The sequence below is a fragment of the Bombina bombina genome, chromosome 3 (genome assembly GCF_027579735.1).
Source record: "Bombina bombina isolate aBomBom1 chromosome 3, aBomBom1.pri, whole genome shotgun sequence".
In the NCBI taxonomy this organism is placed as follows: Eukaryota; Metazoa; Chordata; class Amphibia; order Anura; family Bombinatoridae; genus Bombina; species Bombina bombina.
The window spans coordinates 902,631,759-902,650,217 of NC_069501.1; the positions used below are offsets into that span (position 1 = coordinate 902,631,759).

Below are 18,459 nucleotides of genomic sequence, written 5' to 3' on the forward strand. Positions count from 1 at the left end.
TGAGCAGAATGCGGAGATGTTCCAACTTAAATTTAAACGTAATCACATCAGGTTCAGCTTGTTGAGAAATGTTCCCTGAATCAGTAATTTCTCCCTCAGACAAAACCTCCCTGGCCCCAACAGACTGGGTTAGGGGCCCTTCAGAACCATTATTATCAGCGTCGTCATGCTCTTCAGTATCTAAAACAGAGCAGTCGCGCTTACGCTGATAAGTGTTCATTTTGGCTAAAATGTTTTTGACAGAATTATCCATTACAGCCGTTAATTGTTGCATAGTAAGGAGTATTGGCGCGCTAGATGTACTAGGGGCCTCCTGAGTGGGCAAGACTCGTGTAGACGAAGGAGGGAATGATGCAGTACCATGCTTACTCCCCTCACTTGAGGAATCATCTTGGGCATCATTGTCATTGTCACATAAATCACATTTATTTAAATGAATAGGAATTCTGGCTTCCCCACATTCAGAACACAGTCTATCTGGTAGTTCAGACATGTTAAACAGGCATAAACTTGATAACAAAGTACAAAAAACGTTTTAAAATAAAAGCGTTACTGTCACTTTAAATTTTAAACTGAACACACTTTATTACTGCAATTGCGAAAAAACATGAAGGAATTGTTCAAAATTCACCAAATTTCACCACAGTGTCTTAAAGCCTTAAAAGTATTGCACACCAAATTTGGAAGCTTTAACCCTTAAAATAACGGAACCGGAGCCGTTTTTAACTTTAACCCCTTTACAGTCCCTGGTATCTGCTTTGCTGAGACCCAACCAAGCCCAAAGGGGAATACGATACCAAATGACGCCTTCAGAAAGTCTTTTCTAAGTATCAGAGCTCCTCTCACATGCGACTGCATGTCATGCCTCTCAAAAACAAGTGCGCAACACCGGCGCGAAAATGAGACTCTGCCTATGATTTGGGAAAGCCCCTAAAGAATAAGGTGTCTAAAACAGTGCCTGCCGATATTATTATATCAAAATACCCAGATAAAATGATTCCTCAAGGCTAAATATGTGTTAATAATGAATCGATTTAGCCCAGAAAAAGTCTACAGTCTTAATAAGCCCTTGTGAAGCCCTTATTTACGATCTTAATAAACATGGCTTACCGGATCCCATAGGGAAAATGACAGCTTCCAGCATTACATCGTCTTGTTAGAATGTGTCATACCTCAAGCAGCAAGAGACTGCTCACTGTTCCCCCAACTGAAGTTAATTGCTCTCAACAGTCCTGTGTGGAACAGCCATGGATTTTAGTGACGGTTGCTAAAATCATTTTCCTCATACAAACAGAAATCTTCATCTCTTTTCTGTTTCTGAGTAAATAGTACATACCAGCACTATTTTAAAATAACAAACTCTTGATTGAATAATAAAAACTACAGTTAAACACTAAAAAACTCTAAGCCATCTCCGTGGAGATGTTGCCTGTACAACGGCAAAGAGAATGACTGGGGTAGGCGGAGCCTAGGAGGGATCATGTGACCAGCTTTGCTGGGCTCTTTGCCATTTCCTGTTGGGGAAGAGAATATCCCACAAGTAAGGATGACGCCGTGGACCGGACACACCTATGTTGGAGAAATAGAATGTAGTGGTTTGCATAGAAGTCTGTGTAATAAAGTAAAAAACAGAATGGTTGAGGTCAGTTGACCAGCTGCAATGTTATTTGATCCTGTAATGAGCATATATCTTTAAAGATTTTGGGAAAGTAGGTGAAAATATTCATCTCCAATGTGTATAAGTGTCAGCGTCCAAATGCTGTATATAAGTAAATGGTGTGCAATCTTTGAAATTAGTCTTAGCAGTCGACGCGTTTCGGTCTCTCAAAGACCTTTATCAAGACTGGTTTTAGGTTTGTGTGATGGTCTTTTATACCAGACTGAAACGCGTTGACTGGTAAGCCTAATTTCATTTTTATATCTTATTGAAAACAATCTACACTATTGCACTTTTCTTTTACGGAAGGATTGCTCAGGGACCAATTAAAATCACCAAGAAGATTGCACACCATTTACTTATATACAGCATTTGGACGTTGACACTTATACACATTGGAACTGAATATTTTCACCTACTTTCCCAAAATCTTAAAAGAGATATACTCATTACAGGATCAAATAACATTGCAGCTGGTCAACTGGCCTCAACCATTCTGTTTTTTACTTTATTACACAGACGTCTATGCAAACCACTACACCCTATTTTTCGATTTGTATAGCATCTATTTTTCACTGAGTTATTTTCATCATCAAGTTTTTTCATCACTAGGATCTATTGGATATATGAATATATTTGCCACCTTTTTTCACATTTTTAATCACATTTTTTTCTGACTTTTTCACCATATTTTTTTATGTTAAACACATAGGTAAAGAAATCCTTTCCTGTTCATTTGGGCATTAATCCCTCTTAGGTGCACGCTTGCACCTCACTACTATACCACTAGGGAGAGTATTATCTCCTACTTTTATATCTATACTAAGTGTTTGGAATCTATCGCAACCCACTGCACAGTTTTTTTGTTTTTTTATAATTTTTACCATTGCATAGTTCACCTTTACAAATTTGTACAATTTGAACTAAAACCAAACTCTCAAGCATCTTATTCTGACACATTGACTCTTTGCATTTTACTGTGTTTTAATCAATTTTAATCATATTCAACTGTATTATTTACTCATTTAATGTATAATTAACACAAGGATCCATGATTTGAATGTTTGTTTAATGAATTTGTACCATTAAATTTGTACCCTTGATGTAATGTATTGACATTTTAATTATTGACGCTCCGGTTAATTAGATCCAGCCTCCATCAGGCAGCTAGGTGTCAACTATCCAAAGCTAAAGGGTCATTCCCCAGCAGGCGCTAGGTGTATATTATTATTATTATTAATATTGGTAAATGTAAGGTTCTACATTTTGGAAGTAAAAATATGCAGGCTACCTATTATTTAAATGGGACTAGACTTAGCAAAACAGAGAAGGAAGAGGATTTAGGGGTACCTATAGATAGCAAGCTAAGAATTAATGCACAATGCAAGACAGCGTTTTCTAAGGTTAATAAGAAACTAGCAGGTATTAAAAGAGGGGTAGATGCAAGGGAGGAAAGCATAATTTTGTCACTATATAAATCCCTGTTAAGAGTGCAGTTCTGGGGATCAATTTAATTTAACAAAAAAAAAAAAGACATTGCAGAATTATTTTTTTAAAAAGCGCCACAGACCTAATACTGGGAATGAAGAGAGGTTAGCTAAATTGGGTCTGAATTAATCTCCAACAATGTAAACATTTTTTCACTTTTGTTTTCACTGTAAGAAGCACTCAAATTGTGGAACTCTCTGCCCAAGGAGGTAGTGAATGACAATACATTAGATAAACTTAAAAATGGCTTAGATACATTTCAGTCTAAAAACAGAATCTAGAGATCTGCTTGCTTGGGTTAAATGGGTCGACAACCTCATCTACTGTAATGGCATTCAAACATGCTTGGGATATACATAATGCTAGTCTGATGATTAATTAAAGCTTACTCTTCAAAAAGAACTATGGTCAGAACCAATAGGCCTTATCTGCAAATCTGTTTCTAAAATGGCACATGGGGAGATCATATTCTGGCTAATATTGTCTTTTTTTATTGCTCTCCTACTGGGTCAATAAGCTGGGCATTAGCAAGCTCTTTTGTGAAATTTCAATCTGATGAACTTAAACCACTGAGACTACTGACAACAGTTGGGATTAGACTGTAGTATATAAAGAATTGGGGGGCATGATATTATTTTTAGTCTCATACAGCATCAACAGAATATCTTGAGCCGGCCCTGGCTACAGGTGTTAGTTCATATCCAACAGGATCTATTTAGACATAGAATAGAGTATCACCCTTAACTATACAACTCTGGAGAAGAAACCAAATACATGTTTATGTTGTTTTATGACAGACCTTTATATGTAATTATTTTGATTGTGATTAAATTATTAGTTACATTTTTTAGGTCATATGAAGGGTAGTCTAAATGACTTTTCGTCCAAAAGTTGCTTGAGAATATAAAAACAAATCAGAACATACACACAAGGATTACCAAGTGATTGCCTTGCAGAAATGATCCACTAAAGCTTCAAGTTTAAGCCATAACTTAAGTAAAGAGACTTCATGTGGAAAGGTAGGGTATTTGTCCTGAGCTCAAATACAATTAGGCTCACATAGCTTACCAAAATGACCAGAAAAGCTTTGAAAGCCTTCTGAATTGTTTTGGGACAATATCTTGAAAGACTTTAAAATAATAGTAGTCATCATCATAATAATATTTAAAATAAACATACCTTTATGTAAAAAGGACATAAAAGCAAAATGTATGCTTATCTGATAATTTCCTCAGGATGGTGAGAGTCCACAAGATCATCACTTTTGGGCAATTCATTCCTTGGCCACCAGGACGCAAACCAAACTCACACATCAGAGCTTTTGAGCTTCCCTACTATCTCCTCCCACAACATTAACACTCAGTTTGTCCACATGGCAAAGCAGAGAGAGATAGATACAAGAAGAGACAGGAAAGGACAAGAAAGACCAAAGAAGTGCAACAAGTCCTGCCTCCAGATGTATTAAAGCAAAGGGAGGAACTTGTGGACTCTAACCATAATGAAGGAAATTAATTAGTCAGGTAAGCATACATTTTATTTTCCTTCAATGGATGGTGAGAATCCATGAGATCATCACATGTGGGCTCCTATATAACAAGCAGTGAAGTCCATGAGACCATCATAAACTGGGAGGAACTAGTACAAAACTGCCTTATCTTAACAAAAGATGAGCAAAGGAGGTTTGCAAGAGAGTAAAAAGCTTCGAAACACATCTAGTCAATAAGATGGCTGACAAAAACAAAACTTTTTAGGAGAGTAACTGCAGGTCTATAATATGCTAAGACTCCAAAGAATAGGACTTAAGTACCCTCATGTACCAAGTTGAGACTCCAATGAGAAGTTACCATATGAATAACCATCCTTAAACAAATTAGAGCCTGATCAAAAGTCTGTACATCAGGAGCCTTAGCAATCTTCCTATGAAACAGTCCTCTGAAAGGTCAGATTTTGGGCTTATCTGTTCTAAGTCTGTAGTGGGGAACGCACATTGATGCTGACTTTAAAGCAGGGGAAGACTTTTGGACTGTTTAGGCTTGTCCTAGGAAGTGCTGGGAAACCATGCACATTTTAACATGCTGCACTAGAAGCAAAATTTTTCTTTTGGGTCTGACAAAAGGAGCAAGAGCAGCCAGATATCTTAGCCTTTCCCTTGTATTTTATTATCATCTGATAGGAAGGCTCCTTTCCCAGGTAAAGATAGATGTACAGTATGCTCTTAGACACCATGTCAGCAGACCAGGACTTAAAACATAGGGCATGTCTAGCTAACAATACCGTAGCAGTACACTTAGCATTGAGGCAAACTAATTTAATGGCTGAGTCACAACAAAGCTATTTGCAGTCCTGATTAGTCCTCTAGAGAAGACTCTCTGGTATTCTCGTCATGTAGGATGTTACACCCAACTGACAAAGCAGCCGCCACTTAGAGGGAAGTCAAGTCCCAAAAAATCTTTCATGATTCAAATAGGGCATGTAATTAACTTTCCAATTTACTTTTATCATCAATTTTGCTTTGTTCTCTTGGTATTCTTAGTCAAAAGCTAAACCTAGAAGGTTCATATGCTAATTTCTTAAACCTTGAAGGCCACCTCTGCATTTGACAGTTGTCACCACTAGAGGGCATTAGTTCATGTGTTTCATATAGATAACATTGAGCTCATGCACATGAATTTACAGAGGAGTGAGCACTGATTGGCTAAAATGCAAGTCTGTCACAAAAAGTGAAATAAGGGGGCTGTCTGCAGAGGCTTAGATACAAGGTAATCACAGAGGTAAAATGTGTATTATTATAACTGTGTTGGTTATGCAAAACTAAGAAATGGGTAATTAAGGGATTATCTTTAAAAACAACAATAATTCTGGTGCTGACTGTCCCTTTAAGCTATACTGACAGATGGGCAAAACAAGTAGCCCATTAGTTAAAAATCACCTACAAAAGCCTTAAAACTTCCTATTCATGGGGTCTTTGGAAGAGGTAATACCTTCAAGGGGAATAGTGGTACACCTCACCAACATGGACATGACTTCATTCACCTTTGGTATGATAACACAGATCTATAGGATAGCAATAGGTAAAAGAAAACATGGTTCTGAATATAGCCAATGCAATGAAGGGAGTGTTCAATTTTTACTATTCCTTACAGACCAAATCTTCCATAAGGAAAGGAGATGGGCTGTTTCAGTGAATGCTTAAAAAACATATCAAGATCTTTTAAAGAAGCCTTAGAAGGGGTGGTATACTCCATTATCTAGATAAACAAAAAAACATCAAGCTTCAAAAGAAAGCACTTTTAATAGGCAAATAGGCACTGATCCAACAGTAATAAAAATACAACTCTCAAGGCAGTCAGCACAGATCTTACGCATTTTGGATGAGAATGCCTTAATGATATAGGTTTATGATTAAGATGATTAGATGTCTTCTTCCTCTTGCATGCACCTGCATTTAACTGATGGAGGAATGATAGTCATCATTACATTCTTTTACTTTATGGTGTAGTTCTGTAGCACCCTCTGGGGGCCTTGATGGGCTGCAATCCTTTGAACACTCTGCTTTAAGGGCAGCACAGCTTCACCCTGTCTTGAATTTGATATAGACTCAGCACAAGAGGTACACAGCTGAGCAGGGGGCACACCACAAAATCATTACATAGAAACATAGAATTTGAAAGTAGATAAGAACCAAAAAGGCCCTTTCAGTAAAATAAACTTCCTCACATTTCTCCTGAATCTGCTACCCTCTAACTTTAGATTGTGACCCCTTGTTTTGGCACTTGTTTTTTTGTGGAAAATGCTTTCAGCTTCTACTTTATTAAAGGGACAGTAAACACCACTAAGAACTCTATTTATTTAAAAAATAAATAACCAATCAACCATTATTCACATACTCCCAATAGTGAAGCAGGTCATCAGACATAAATATCGGTAATGTAATCATCTAAATATAGGTTTCCAAAATGGCCCCCTAACTCCTCCTCCCTTTACCTTCTTCATCATCAATCAAAATATTTTTCAATACCTCTGCTCATTCACAAGGCTTTCAACTGTGTCATCACGCAGTGAAGATGACATATGAACGCTACTCGCATGTCGATGCACATGCGCACCACAATTAATTTCCCAATCTTCATTACCTGATGAGCAGAGGAAACACATTCAGTAGCAGACTGTCTGAAGTGTTCAACTTCCTTCTCCACCAGTTGCGCCTCCAGTGTGTTTACATATATATTCTTCATATATTAAAAGCCCCTTACCATAATTGGACTTCACTTTAAAATCAACATAATTCTCATTCTAAAATTTATCTTCACTAATTTTAGAATGCTATAAAATATACGGTACTTTGATACCCTGTTTACTTTTCTTCAATGTCCGTAAAAAAAAAAAAAAAAAAAAAAAAACACAGAAAGGTTTTTATCTAATGGTTCTGGATTTTTCATTCCGCTTAGACGGCGCGCATGTGCAAATTTGGCGCATCACGTGTGATCCGATATGATCACGCAAGCGTAACTGTCCGTGCACAGAAAGGTAAACTGATTTGCGAGTCGCTTGTTAGAGGGACATATGGAATTAAGGTATTGAAATATTTCCTTAGGGGCTGAGTTTGGGGGACATTTTTAACGGTTTGGATGAACATTTTAACTCAGAATTCAAAACAATACGATGGGAACTATTATATTTCAAAGGTTGCAAACGTTTTATCAGCTTTACAACTTTTGATTACGATAAATATATAAGGAGTTTTTACAATCCCTTTAAGTCCCTTCATTTGAAGGTTTTTATCATGTCACCTCTTTCCCTTCTATCCTCTAACTATAGATATTTAGGTCATGCAGTCTTTCTTTGTACGTTTTATATTTTAGACCATGTACCATTTTAGTAGCCCTCTTTTGGACAGCTTCTAGTTTATTTATATATTTCTAAAGATATGGTCTCCAGAACTGTACATCCGTTTACTCCAAAGAGAATTATAGAGAAAACAGTATGGATAGATGCTAAATATCTGAGACAGATAGAAGAACAGGAACAGGTCTTGAGAGTTCTCTCCTTGCTTAGAGAAAATGGCCAACACACTGTAGGGAGAAGAAGAGGAGGAGAATCAAGAAGGTTTGTGCTAAAATGGAGCCAAAAACTTAACCCCTGATGTCCCAGAGCTGAAGAAACATCAGAAAGAGTCAACCAGAAACAAAAAACGTCCTGCAGTCTGTAGTCTGTAGTGTTTGCTAAAGCTGATAGCAATAAATTTAAAGTGACAGTAACATGTTCATGCTATTAGCCGGTGGGCTGTGAAGGTGCACAGTTCTTCATGGTCAGCGCAGATGAGTGTTTCCAGCAGATGGACCTATACAAGGTAGTGCAAACACAGTGCCAAGGAACTCACAACGCACAGCAGCTACAACCCAGGGGATTGGCAGATAAATCCACATTTCACTTGGGAAGGGCTGTGGATCAAATAAGGAGCCTTACACTCTAGACCAGGGGATTGCCGATAAATCACAATTTCTAACCATTATAGCAATTTGCTTGATCTTCACTCACTGCTGATTTCATTTCTCATTTACTATTTTTTACAACACTTTCAAAACTTTTCTTTTAACTTTCCGCTCTGCTGATGACTCCATCTTTCTCTAGAAATGCCTCTGAAACTATAGGCCTGAAGGGGCAGAGAGCTCCAAACAAATGTAGTAATGGCTAGGTATTTCTATTTAGCTTAAAAAACACTGGATCTTGAAATGGTTAAACTCTATACTTATCTGAATGAAGACCACAGCGTTTTTTAGCCAACAATAAAAAATATGTTTTATAGAAGAATACTTTTGCACTGATGTATCATATACTTAAGCTAATGGAGTAAATAAAAAATGTTCATTTCCTATATCATATAAGTAAAGCAAGGTTCTAATACAAAACAATACAACCATAGTACATTATAGGTAAAGTATTATCTAATAAAAAAGTAATGTGTTAGCTAATCTATTTTAGCTTTTTTTTATACCAACAAATAAAGTATCACAAGAAAAAAAAATCAGATTATTTATTTGATTGATGCCTACTCCATTTTAATAATTTAAACATGAATCAGTATTATTGTACACACTGCTTTCAGTTTTTCTGGGAATGTAGCCTGCCTTTAAATTACCACTAACCACACAAGGAAGGATTATTTCTTATTGTTGGCATATCATTTATTTTGCAAATATTTTCTAAACTAACCTATTCCCGGTGGTAAGATGAGGACGATTTTCTTCCGCTAGCATCAAATATTTAGAGTAGAAATATATATTGAATCTTTTGTTCACCTTACAACTATACACAGTATTTATTTATTCTACAAGAGCTAATCAGACAGGTATATGTGTATTATTTGTAAAATGTTTTATAAACTCACCTCTTGTGCTAAATCGTTACGATCTTTAGTTTGGGCCTTGTGTGAAACATCCAATATTTCAAAATTCTTCCTCATTTCTGACAGCTCGCGCTCAAGCAAATCTCTTTCACTAAAATAAAAAAAACAGAATTTATGCTTACCTGATAAATTACTTTCTCCAACGGTGTGTCCGGTCCACGCCGTCATCCTTACTTGTGGGAAATATCTCTTCCCCAACAGGAAATGGCAAAGAGTCCCAGCAAAGCTGGCCATATAGTCCCTCCTAGGCTCCGCCCACCCCAGTCATTCGACCGACGGACAGGAGGAAAAAATAGGAGAAACCCTAGGGTGCCGTGGTGACTGTAGTTAGAGAAAATAATTCATCAAACCTGATTAAAAAACCAGGGCGGGCCGTGGACCGGACACACCGTTGGAGAAAGTAATTTATCAGGTAAGCATAAATTCTGTTTTCTCCAACATTGGTGTGTCCGGTCCACAGCGTCATCCTTACTTGTGGGAACCAATACCAAAGCTTTAGGACACGGATGAAGGGAGGGAGCAAATCAGGTTACCTAAACGGAAGGCACCACGGCTTGCAAAACCTTTCTCCCAAAAATAGCCTCCGAAGAAGCAAAAGTATCAAATTTGTAAAATTTGGCAAAAGTGTGCAGTGAAGACCAAGTCGCTGCCTTACATATCTGATCAACAGAAGCCTCGTTCTTGAAGGCCCATGTGGAAGCCACAGCCCTAGTGGAGTGAGCTGTGATTCTTTCAGGAGGCTGCCGTCCGGCAGTCTCATAAGCCAATCTGATGATGCTTTTAAGCCAAAAGGAAAGAGAGGTAGAAGTTGCTTTTTGACCTCTCCTTTTACCAGAATAGACGACAAACAGAGAAGATGTTTGTCTGAACTCCTTTGTAGCTTCTAAGTAGAATTTTAGAGCACGGACTACATCTAAATTGTGTAGCAAACGTTCCTTCTTTGAAACTGGATTCGGACACAAAGAAGGTACAACTATCTCCTGGTTAATATTTTTGTTGGAAACAACCTTTGGAAGAAAACCAGGCTTAGTACGCAAAACAACCTTATCTGAATGGAACACCAGATAGGGCGGAGTACACTGCAGAGCAGATAACTCAGAAACTCTTCTAGCAGAAGAAATAGCAACCAAAAATAAAACTTTCCAAGATAACAACTTAATATCTATGGAATGTAAAGGTTCAAACGGAACCCCTTGAAGAACTGAAGGAACTAGATTTAAACTCCAGGGAGGAGTCAAAGGTCTGTAAACAGGCTTGATCCTAACCAGAGCCTGAACAAATGCTTGAACATCTGGCACAGCTGCCAGTCGTTTGTGTAGTAAGACAGATAAGGCAGAAATCTGTCCCTTTAGAGAACTCGCAGATAATCCTTTATCCAAACCTTCTTGTAGAAAGGAAAGGATCTTAGGAATCTTTATCTTATTCCATGGGAATCCCTTGGATTCACACCAGCAGATATATCTTTTCTATATTTTATGGTAAATTTTTCTAGTTACCGGTTTTCTGGCTTGAACCAGAGTATCTATCACAGAATCTGAAAATCCACGCTTTGATAGAATCAAGCGTTCAATCTCCAAGCCGTCAGCTGGAGGGAGACCAGATTTGGATGTTCGAATGGACCCTGTACAAGAAGGTCCTGTCTCAAAGGTAGCTTCCATGGTGGAGCCGATGACATATTCACCAGGTCTGCATACCAAGTCCTGCGTGGCCACGCAGGAGCTATCAAGATCACCGAGGCCCTCTCCTGCTTGATCCTGGCTACCAGCCTGGGAATGAGAGGAAACGGTGGAAACACATAAGCTAGGTTGAAGGTCCAAGGCGCTACTAGTGCATCCACTAGAGTCGCCTTGGGATCCCTGGATCTGGACCCGTAGCAAGGAACCTTGAAGTTCTGACGAGACGCCATCAGATCCATGTCTGGAATGCCCCATAATTGGGTCAACTGGGCAAATATCTCCGGGTGGAGTTCCCACTCCCCCGGATGGAAAGTCTGACGACTCAGATAATCCGCCTCCCAGTTTTCCACTCCTGGGATGTGGATCGCAGATAGGTGACAGGAGTGATCCTACGCCCATTGTATTATTTTGGTCACTTCTTTCATCTCCAGGGAACTCCTTGTTCCCCCCTGATGATTGATATAAGCAACAGTCGTCATGTTGTCTGATTGGAATCTTATGAATCTGGCCTTTGCTAGCTGAGGCCAAGCCCTGAGAGCATTGAATATCGCTCTTAGTTCCAGAATGTTTATCGGGAGAAGAGACTCTTCCCGAGACCATAGTCCCTGAGCTTTCAGGGATTCCCAGACCGCGCCCCAGCCCACTAGACTGGCGTCGGTCGTGACGATGACCCACTCTGGTCTGCGGAAGCTCATTCCCTGGGATAGGTGGTCCAGGGTTAGCCACCAACGGAGTGAATCTCTGGTCTTCTGATCTACTTGAATCACTGGAGACAAGTCTGTATAGTCCCCATTCCACTGTTTCAGCATACACAGTTGTAATGGTCTTAGATGAATTCGCGCAAAAGGAACTATGTCCATTGCTGCAACCATCAACCCTACTACTTCCATGCACTGAGCTATGGAAGGACGTGGAACTGAATGAAGAACTTGACAAGAACTTAGAAGTTTTGACTTTCTGACATCTGTCAGAAAAATCCTAATTTCTAAAGAATCTATTATTGTTCCCAAGAAGGGAACTCTTGTCGACGGAGACAGAGAACTTTTTTCTATGTTCACCTTCCATCCGTGAGATCTGAGAAAGGCCAGAACGATGTCTGTATGAGCCTTTGAAAGGGACGACGCTTGTATTAGAATGTCGTCCAAGTATGGTACTACTGCAATGCCCCTCGGTCTTAGAACCGCTAGAAGGGACCCGAGTACCTTTGTGAAAATCCTTGGAGCAGTGGCTAACCCGAATGGGAGGGCCACAAACTGGTAATGTTTGTCCAGAAAGGCGAACCTTAGGAACTGATGATGTTCTTTGTGGATAGGAATATGTAGGTACGCATCCTTTAGATCCACGGTAGTCATAAATTGACCTTCCTGGATTGTAGGTAGAATCGTTCGAATGGTTTCCATTTTGAACGATGGTACTCTGAGAAATTTGTTTAGGATTTTTAAATCCAGAATTGGTCTGAAGGTTCCCTCTTTTTTGGGAACTACGAACAGATTTGAGTAAAATCCCATTCCTTGTTCCGCCATTGGAACTGGGTGTATCACTCCCATCTTTAACAGGTCTTCTACACAATGTAAGAATGCCTGTCTCTTTATTTGGTTTGAGGATAAGTGAGATATGTGAAACCTTCCCCTTGGGGGTAGTTCCTTGAATTCCAGAAGATAACCCTGAGAAACTATTTCTAGCGTCCAGGGATCCTGAACATCTCTTGCCCAAGCCTGAGCAAAGAGAGAGAGTCTGCCCCCCACTAGATCCGGTCCCGGATCGGGGGCTACTCCTTCATGCTGTTTTGTTAGCAGTAGCAGGTTTCTTGGCCTGCTTACCCTTGTTCCAGCCTTGCATCGGTTTCCAGGCTGGTTTGGTCTGTGAAGCATTACCCTCTTGCTTAGAGGATGCAGAATTAGAGGCCGGTTCGTTCCTGAAATTACGAAAGGAATGAAAATTAGACTTATTCTTGGCTTTGAAAGGCCTATCTTGTTGGAGGGCGTGGCCCTTTCCACCAGTGATGTCTGAGATAATCTCTTTCAATTCTGGCCCAAAGAGAGTTTTACCCTTGAAGGGGATATTAAGCAATTTTGTCTTGGATGATACATCCGCTGACCAAGACTTTAGCCAAAGCGCTCTGCGCGCCACAATTGCAAACCCTGAATTTTTTGCGGCTAATCTAGCTAATTGCAAAGCGGCATCTAAAATAAAAGAATTAGCCAACTTAAGTGCGTGAACTCTGTCCATAACCTCCTCATATGGAGTCTCTCTACTGAGCGACTTTTCTAGTTCCTCGAACCAGAACCACGCTGCTGTAGTGACAGGAACAATGCACGAAATGGGTTGCAGAAGGTAACCTTGCTGTACAAAAATCTTTTTAAGCAAACCCTCCAATTTTTTATCCATAGGATCTTTGAAAGCACAATTATCCTCGATAGGAATAGTAGTGCGCTTGTTTAGAGTAGAAACTGCCCCCTCGACCTTAGGGACTGTCTGCCATAAGTCCTTTCTGGGGTCGACCATAGGAAATAATTTCTTAAATATAGGAGGGGGGACAAAAGGTATGCCGGGCTTCTCCGACTCCTTATTCACTATGTCCGCCACCCGCTTGGGTATAGGAAAAGCGTCGGGGTGCACCGGAACCTCTAGGAACTTGTCCATCTTGCATAATTTTTCTGGAATGACCAGGTTGTCACAATCATCCAGAGTAGATAACACCTCCTTAAGCAGTGTGCGGAGATGCTCTAATTTAAATTTAAATGTCACAACATCAGGTTCAGCCTGTTGAGAAATTTTTCCTGAATCTGAAATTTCCCCATCTGACAAAACCTCCCTCATGGCCCCTTCAGATTGGTGTGAGGGTATGACAGATCAATTATCATCAGCGTCCTCTTGCTCTTCAGTGTTTAAAACAGAGCAATCGCGCTTTCTCTGATATGCAGGCATTTTGGATAAAATATTTGCTAATGAGTTATCCATTACAGCCGTCAATTGTTGCATAGTAATAAGCATTGGCGCGCTAGAAGTACTAGGGGCCTCCTGCGTGGGCAAAACTGGTATAGACACAGAAGGAGATGATGTAGAACCATGTCTACTCCCTTCATCTGATGAATCATCTTGGGCAACTTCATTATCTGTGGCAGTACTGTCCTTACTTTGTTTGGACGCTATGGCACAATTATCACACAATTTTGAAGGGGGAGACACATTGACTTTCATACATATAGAACATAGCTTATCTGAAGGTACAGACATGTTAAACAGGCTTAAACTTGTCAATAAAGCACAAAAACCGTTTTAAAACAAAACCGTTACTGTCTCTTTAAATTTTAAACAGAGCACACTTTATTACTGAATATGTGAAAAAATATGAAGGAATTGTTCAAAATTTACCAAATTTTCACCACAGTGTCTTAAAGCATTCAAAGTATTGCACACCAATTTTTAACCCCTCTACAGTCCCAGCTACAGCCTTTGCTACGACTTTACCAAACCCAGGGGGGAATACGATACCAAATGAAGCCTTCTAGGAACTTTTCCAACTACTTTCAGATCCTCACACATGCATCTGCATGTTTTGCTCTCAAAAGTAACTGCGCAGTAATGGCGCGAAAATGAGGCTCAGCCTACAACTGGGAAGGCCCTTCCTGACTGGAAAAGGTGTCTAACACAGTGCCTGACGTTAAAAAACGTTCCCCAAGTTTATAAGTGTGAATTACCAGCATAAACATGTATAAAATGCCCAAATAAAGCAATCGATTTTGCCCATAAAAGTGTCTACCAGTTTTATAGCCCATATTAAGCCCTTTATTCTGTTTGAGACTAAGAAAATGGCTTACCGGTCCCCATGAGGGGAAATGACAGCCTTCCAGCATTACACAGTCTTGTTAGAAATATGGCTAGTCATACCTTAAGCAGAAAAGTCTGCTAACTGTTTCCCCCAACTGAAGTTACTTCATCTCAACAGTCCTATGTGGAAACAGCAACCGATTTTAGTTACTGTCTGCTAAAATCATCTTCCTCTCACAAACAGAATTCTTCATCTTTTTCTGTTTCAGAGTAAATAGTACATACCAGCACTATTTTAAAATAACAAACTCTTGATAGTAGAATAAAAAAAACTACAACTAAACACCACATACTCTTAACCATCTCCGTGGAGATGTTGCCTGTGCAACGGCAAAGAGAATGACTGGGGTGGGCGGAGCCTAGGAGGGACTATATGGCCAGCTTTGCTGGGACTCTTTGCCATTTCCTGTTGGGGAAGAGATATTTCCCACAAGTAAGGATGACGCCGTGGACCGGACACACCAATGTTGGAGAAATATATTTGTTAGTTATTTAAAATGACAGTTATTTTATACAATTAAAGATTTTATTAAAATAATTGTCTAGAATTTTAAAGAATCACTTTAAATTTAAAATATCACTTCTATACATGTGCAAACAGAATAAATATTACAATATTGATTAAAAAAGAGATATGTAAAAGCTGTATTATATTACACTGAATACAAGACTAAGGCATTATCTCCAAACTAATAAATCGTATATAAAGGCACAGTAAACTTTTTGAGATTTTGATATAAAATGTTTAGTTACACATTGTAAAAAACTTTGCATCATACTATGATTATTTATTTTTTCCCTTTTCATGTAATTTAGCTCAGAAAATTGTCACTTTTCTCACTTTCAGATCTGAAAAAGCACCCTGCAGGTATCTCAATGCTAACACTGCTACATATCTTTTCAGAATTGGATTTAGCAGATAGCATCAGTAAACAATGCACTTCATACTAGCAATATGACCGTAGCTAGCCTAGTCAGCTGCAGACTAAATCTTAGATTAAAAATTATCCAAAATTTAGCAGGCAACACTCCAAGCAGTTTGTGTAAGTGAAAAGTTAAAAGTCCATCTTTATTAAAAAAGCAAACAAGTAAGTTAATACAGGTAATCCAATATTAACTTACTTGCAATACTTTTTGGATATTTGTTACTTTGTGGTGTTTTTGATGGTGACACCATTGGAGGTAGCTTTTCACTCAGCAGCTGACAGCATCCCACTCTCCATTGTGCCGGAAGATGATTGATCAGGGTAATATGTGTGCGCTCTGCTGGAATCCTAGATTAGCTCCTCCCCGTAAAGCAAGTAGTGGGTGGAGTTTGACTTTTGAAAAACAAATGCAGCAAATAATATGCTAATTTGTTTAAGAATATTTAGAGTTGGCTGATAAGATACTCTATAGCAAGACAATAGACAAATCTTTCAAATACAAGGAGTTTACTATCCCTATATATACAAAGGTACACTGTAAACTTATGCACTGAAAAATACACAAAAAAACAAAGCTTAGATATATATTTATCAATATAAATTTTGCAGTTGACGTTTTCTGACTGTCTTAGTTGTTCGATAGATTTAAAAAAAACCTAATCTGTCAACGATAAGTTTACACTCCATAAACAAGTATTTGGCAAGTCTGACACCTTTGTGTCATGTTTGGCATGGGCTATTTATCTTGTATGTAACGATACACTGGTCACTAGTGATGCACCGAAATGGAAATTCTGGACCGAAACCGAATCCGAAAATCCGGGATGCACTTGGCCGAAAACCGAAACTAATACCGAAAATGTATTTTTTCAAATTAATTTTTTTTAGTTTTTTTTTTTTTTTTTTTGCATAATTAGAGCCAATAAAAAATCCCACACTTTTGTTGAAAGTAACACTAAAATTGGACAAAAAATCTTAAAACAATAATATGCTACACAATAATTTTACCAAGAAAAAAAAACAGGCAAAAAATAATGCCATTTTCAGCCAAAATGTTTCTGCGACCAAAATTTTGGTGCATCCCTACTAAAAACAATTATAAATATCAATATACTGTATTATTCTTCATTTAGTTCTATGTAACAGAATCATATTTAACAGTTTTTTTTTTACCAATTATCCAAATAAAGTATAGTCATAGAAAACTCATTATATGCAGAACAGTAAGTCAAGTAATAACCTTAGACAGCAGCTCTAGGCTAGCATCAAATTTGAAATATGCTACACAATAATTTTACCGAAAATAACAGGCAAAAAAAACGAAAAACGAAATAGCCAAAAATGCAATTTTCGGCCGAAACTTTCTGCGGCCGAAATTTCGGTGCATCCCTACTGGTCACTGGGGTCGCTAGTCACTCTTATTCCAGAAATAAATAAATAAGCTAATGAGAATAATAATAATAACAAATACAGCAGCTGAACGGGTGAAATTGCTATTCGTTAATGAACCATTTCAATTTATAAGTAATCTGTTGAACAGATTAGAATTTGTAAACTGGTAGCAACAACGCCCACTGAAGTCACTGAAGGTTTCTGTAGTTAAAGAGATAGTAAACACCTAGTAATTACAAGATTTTTGTGATGTCCAGCAGTACATTAAAGGGACATTAAACACTAAATAAATGCTAGACAGAATGATGCATTCAAAGAAAAGATTAATCTGAGAATAACATGTATATGTATTTTTAAAGCTGTTTAAATACTGAAAAAATAGGTGTAAAATTTGATAAGCTGTTTAAATATTGACAAAATAAGTGTAAAGTTTTAGTGTCTATAAAACAATGGGAGCTACTATGTTGTAACTTAGGTTACCTTCTCTGGTGTAGCCAGTTAGGTACAGTAATAAATAGGTCACTAGAGTATGCAGCCAATGGCTGTGTGGGACAGTGTTCTGCACTTCCATTTCTAATAGGAACTGAAAAGCTCAAATTTTCAGAATAGAATTACAGGAAAAGGGGACAAAATAAATAATGAAAGTATATTGTAATTTTTTTTTATTTACACAAAATATAATTTTATATTACCATCTCAGTGTTTAACATCCCTTTAACATACTAGGTGAGTTTGAAAACTATTTAAATGTACTAACACCTTGTTTACTACAATAGTTTTTTAATAACCAATCTACTGCCATCACTTACTTTATTTGGAGGAGTCAATACGAACTTATGACTGGAGAAGACTAGGCTTGTCATGGTCATTTTGTTAGTATTAGTTTGATTGTTTCTTCTTCTATTATTGAATCACTGTTGCTAAGGCCGTTAGAGATATACACTATATGGCCAAAAGTTTGTGGACACCTGATCATCACACCTATAAGAGCTTGTTGATGAAAAATAATTAATAATCCCATTAAAAAACTATGAGCATTAATATGGAGTAGGCCCAATTTTTGCAGTTTCAACAGCAGCCACT

At 38.2% G+C, this 18,459-nt stretch overlaps 1 protein-coding gene across 1 annotated transcript in view; it reads right to left on the bottom strand.

The window, feature by feature from the left end:
- Positions 1-18,459, bottom strand: part of PIBF1 (progesterone immunomodulatory binding factor 1) — a 608,261-nt gene that overhangs the window by 490,794 nt on the left and 99,008 nt on the right. Inside the window, exon 7 of the mRNA XM_053707928.1 lies at positions 9,534-9,642. Within this exon, the coding sequence (XP_053563903.1) occupies positions 9,534-9,642 (109 nt within the window). The remainder of the gene's footprint in view (positions 1-9,533; positions 9,643-18,459) is intronic.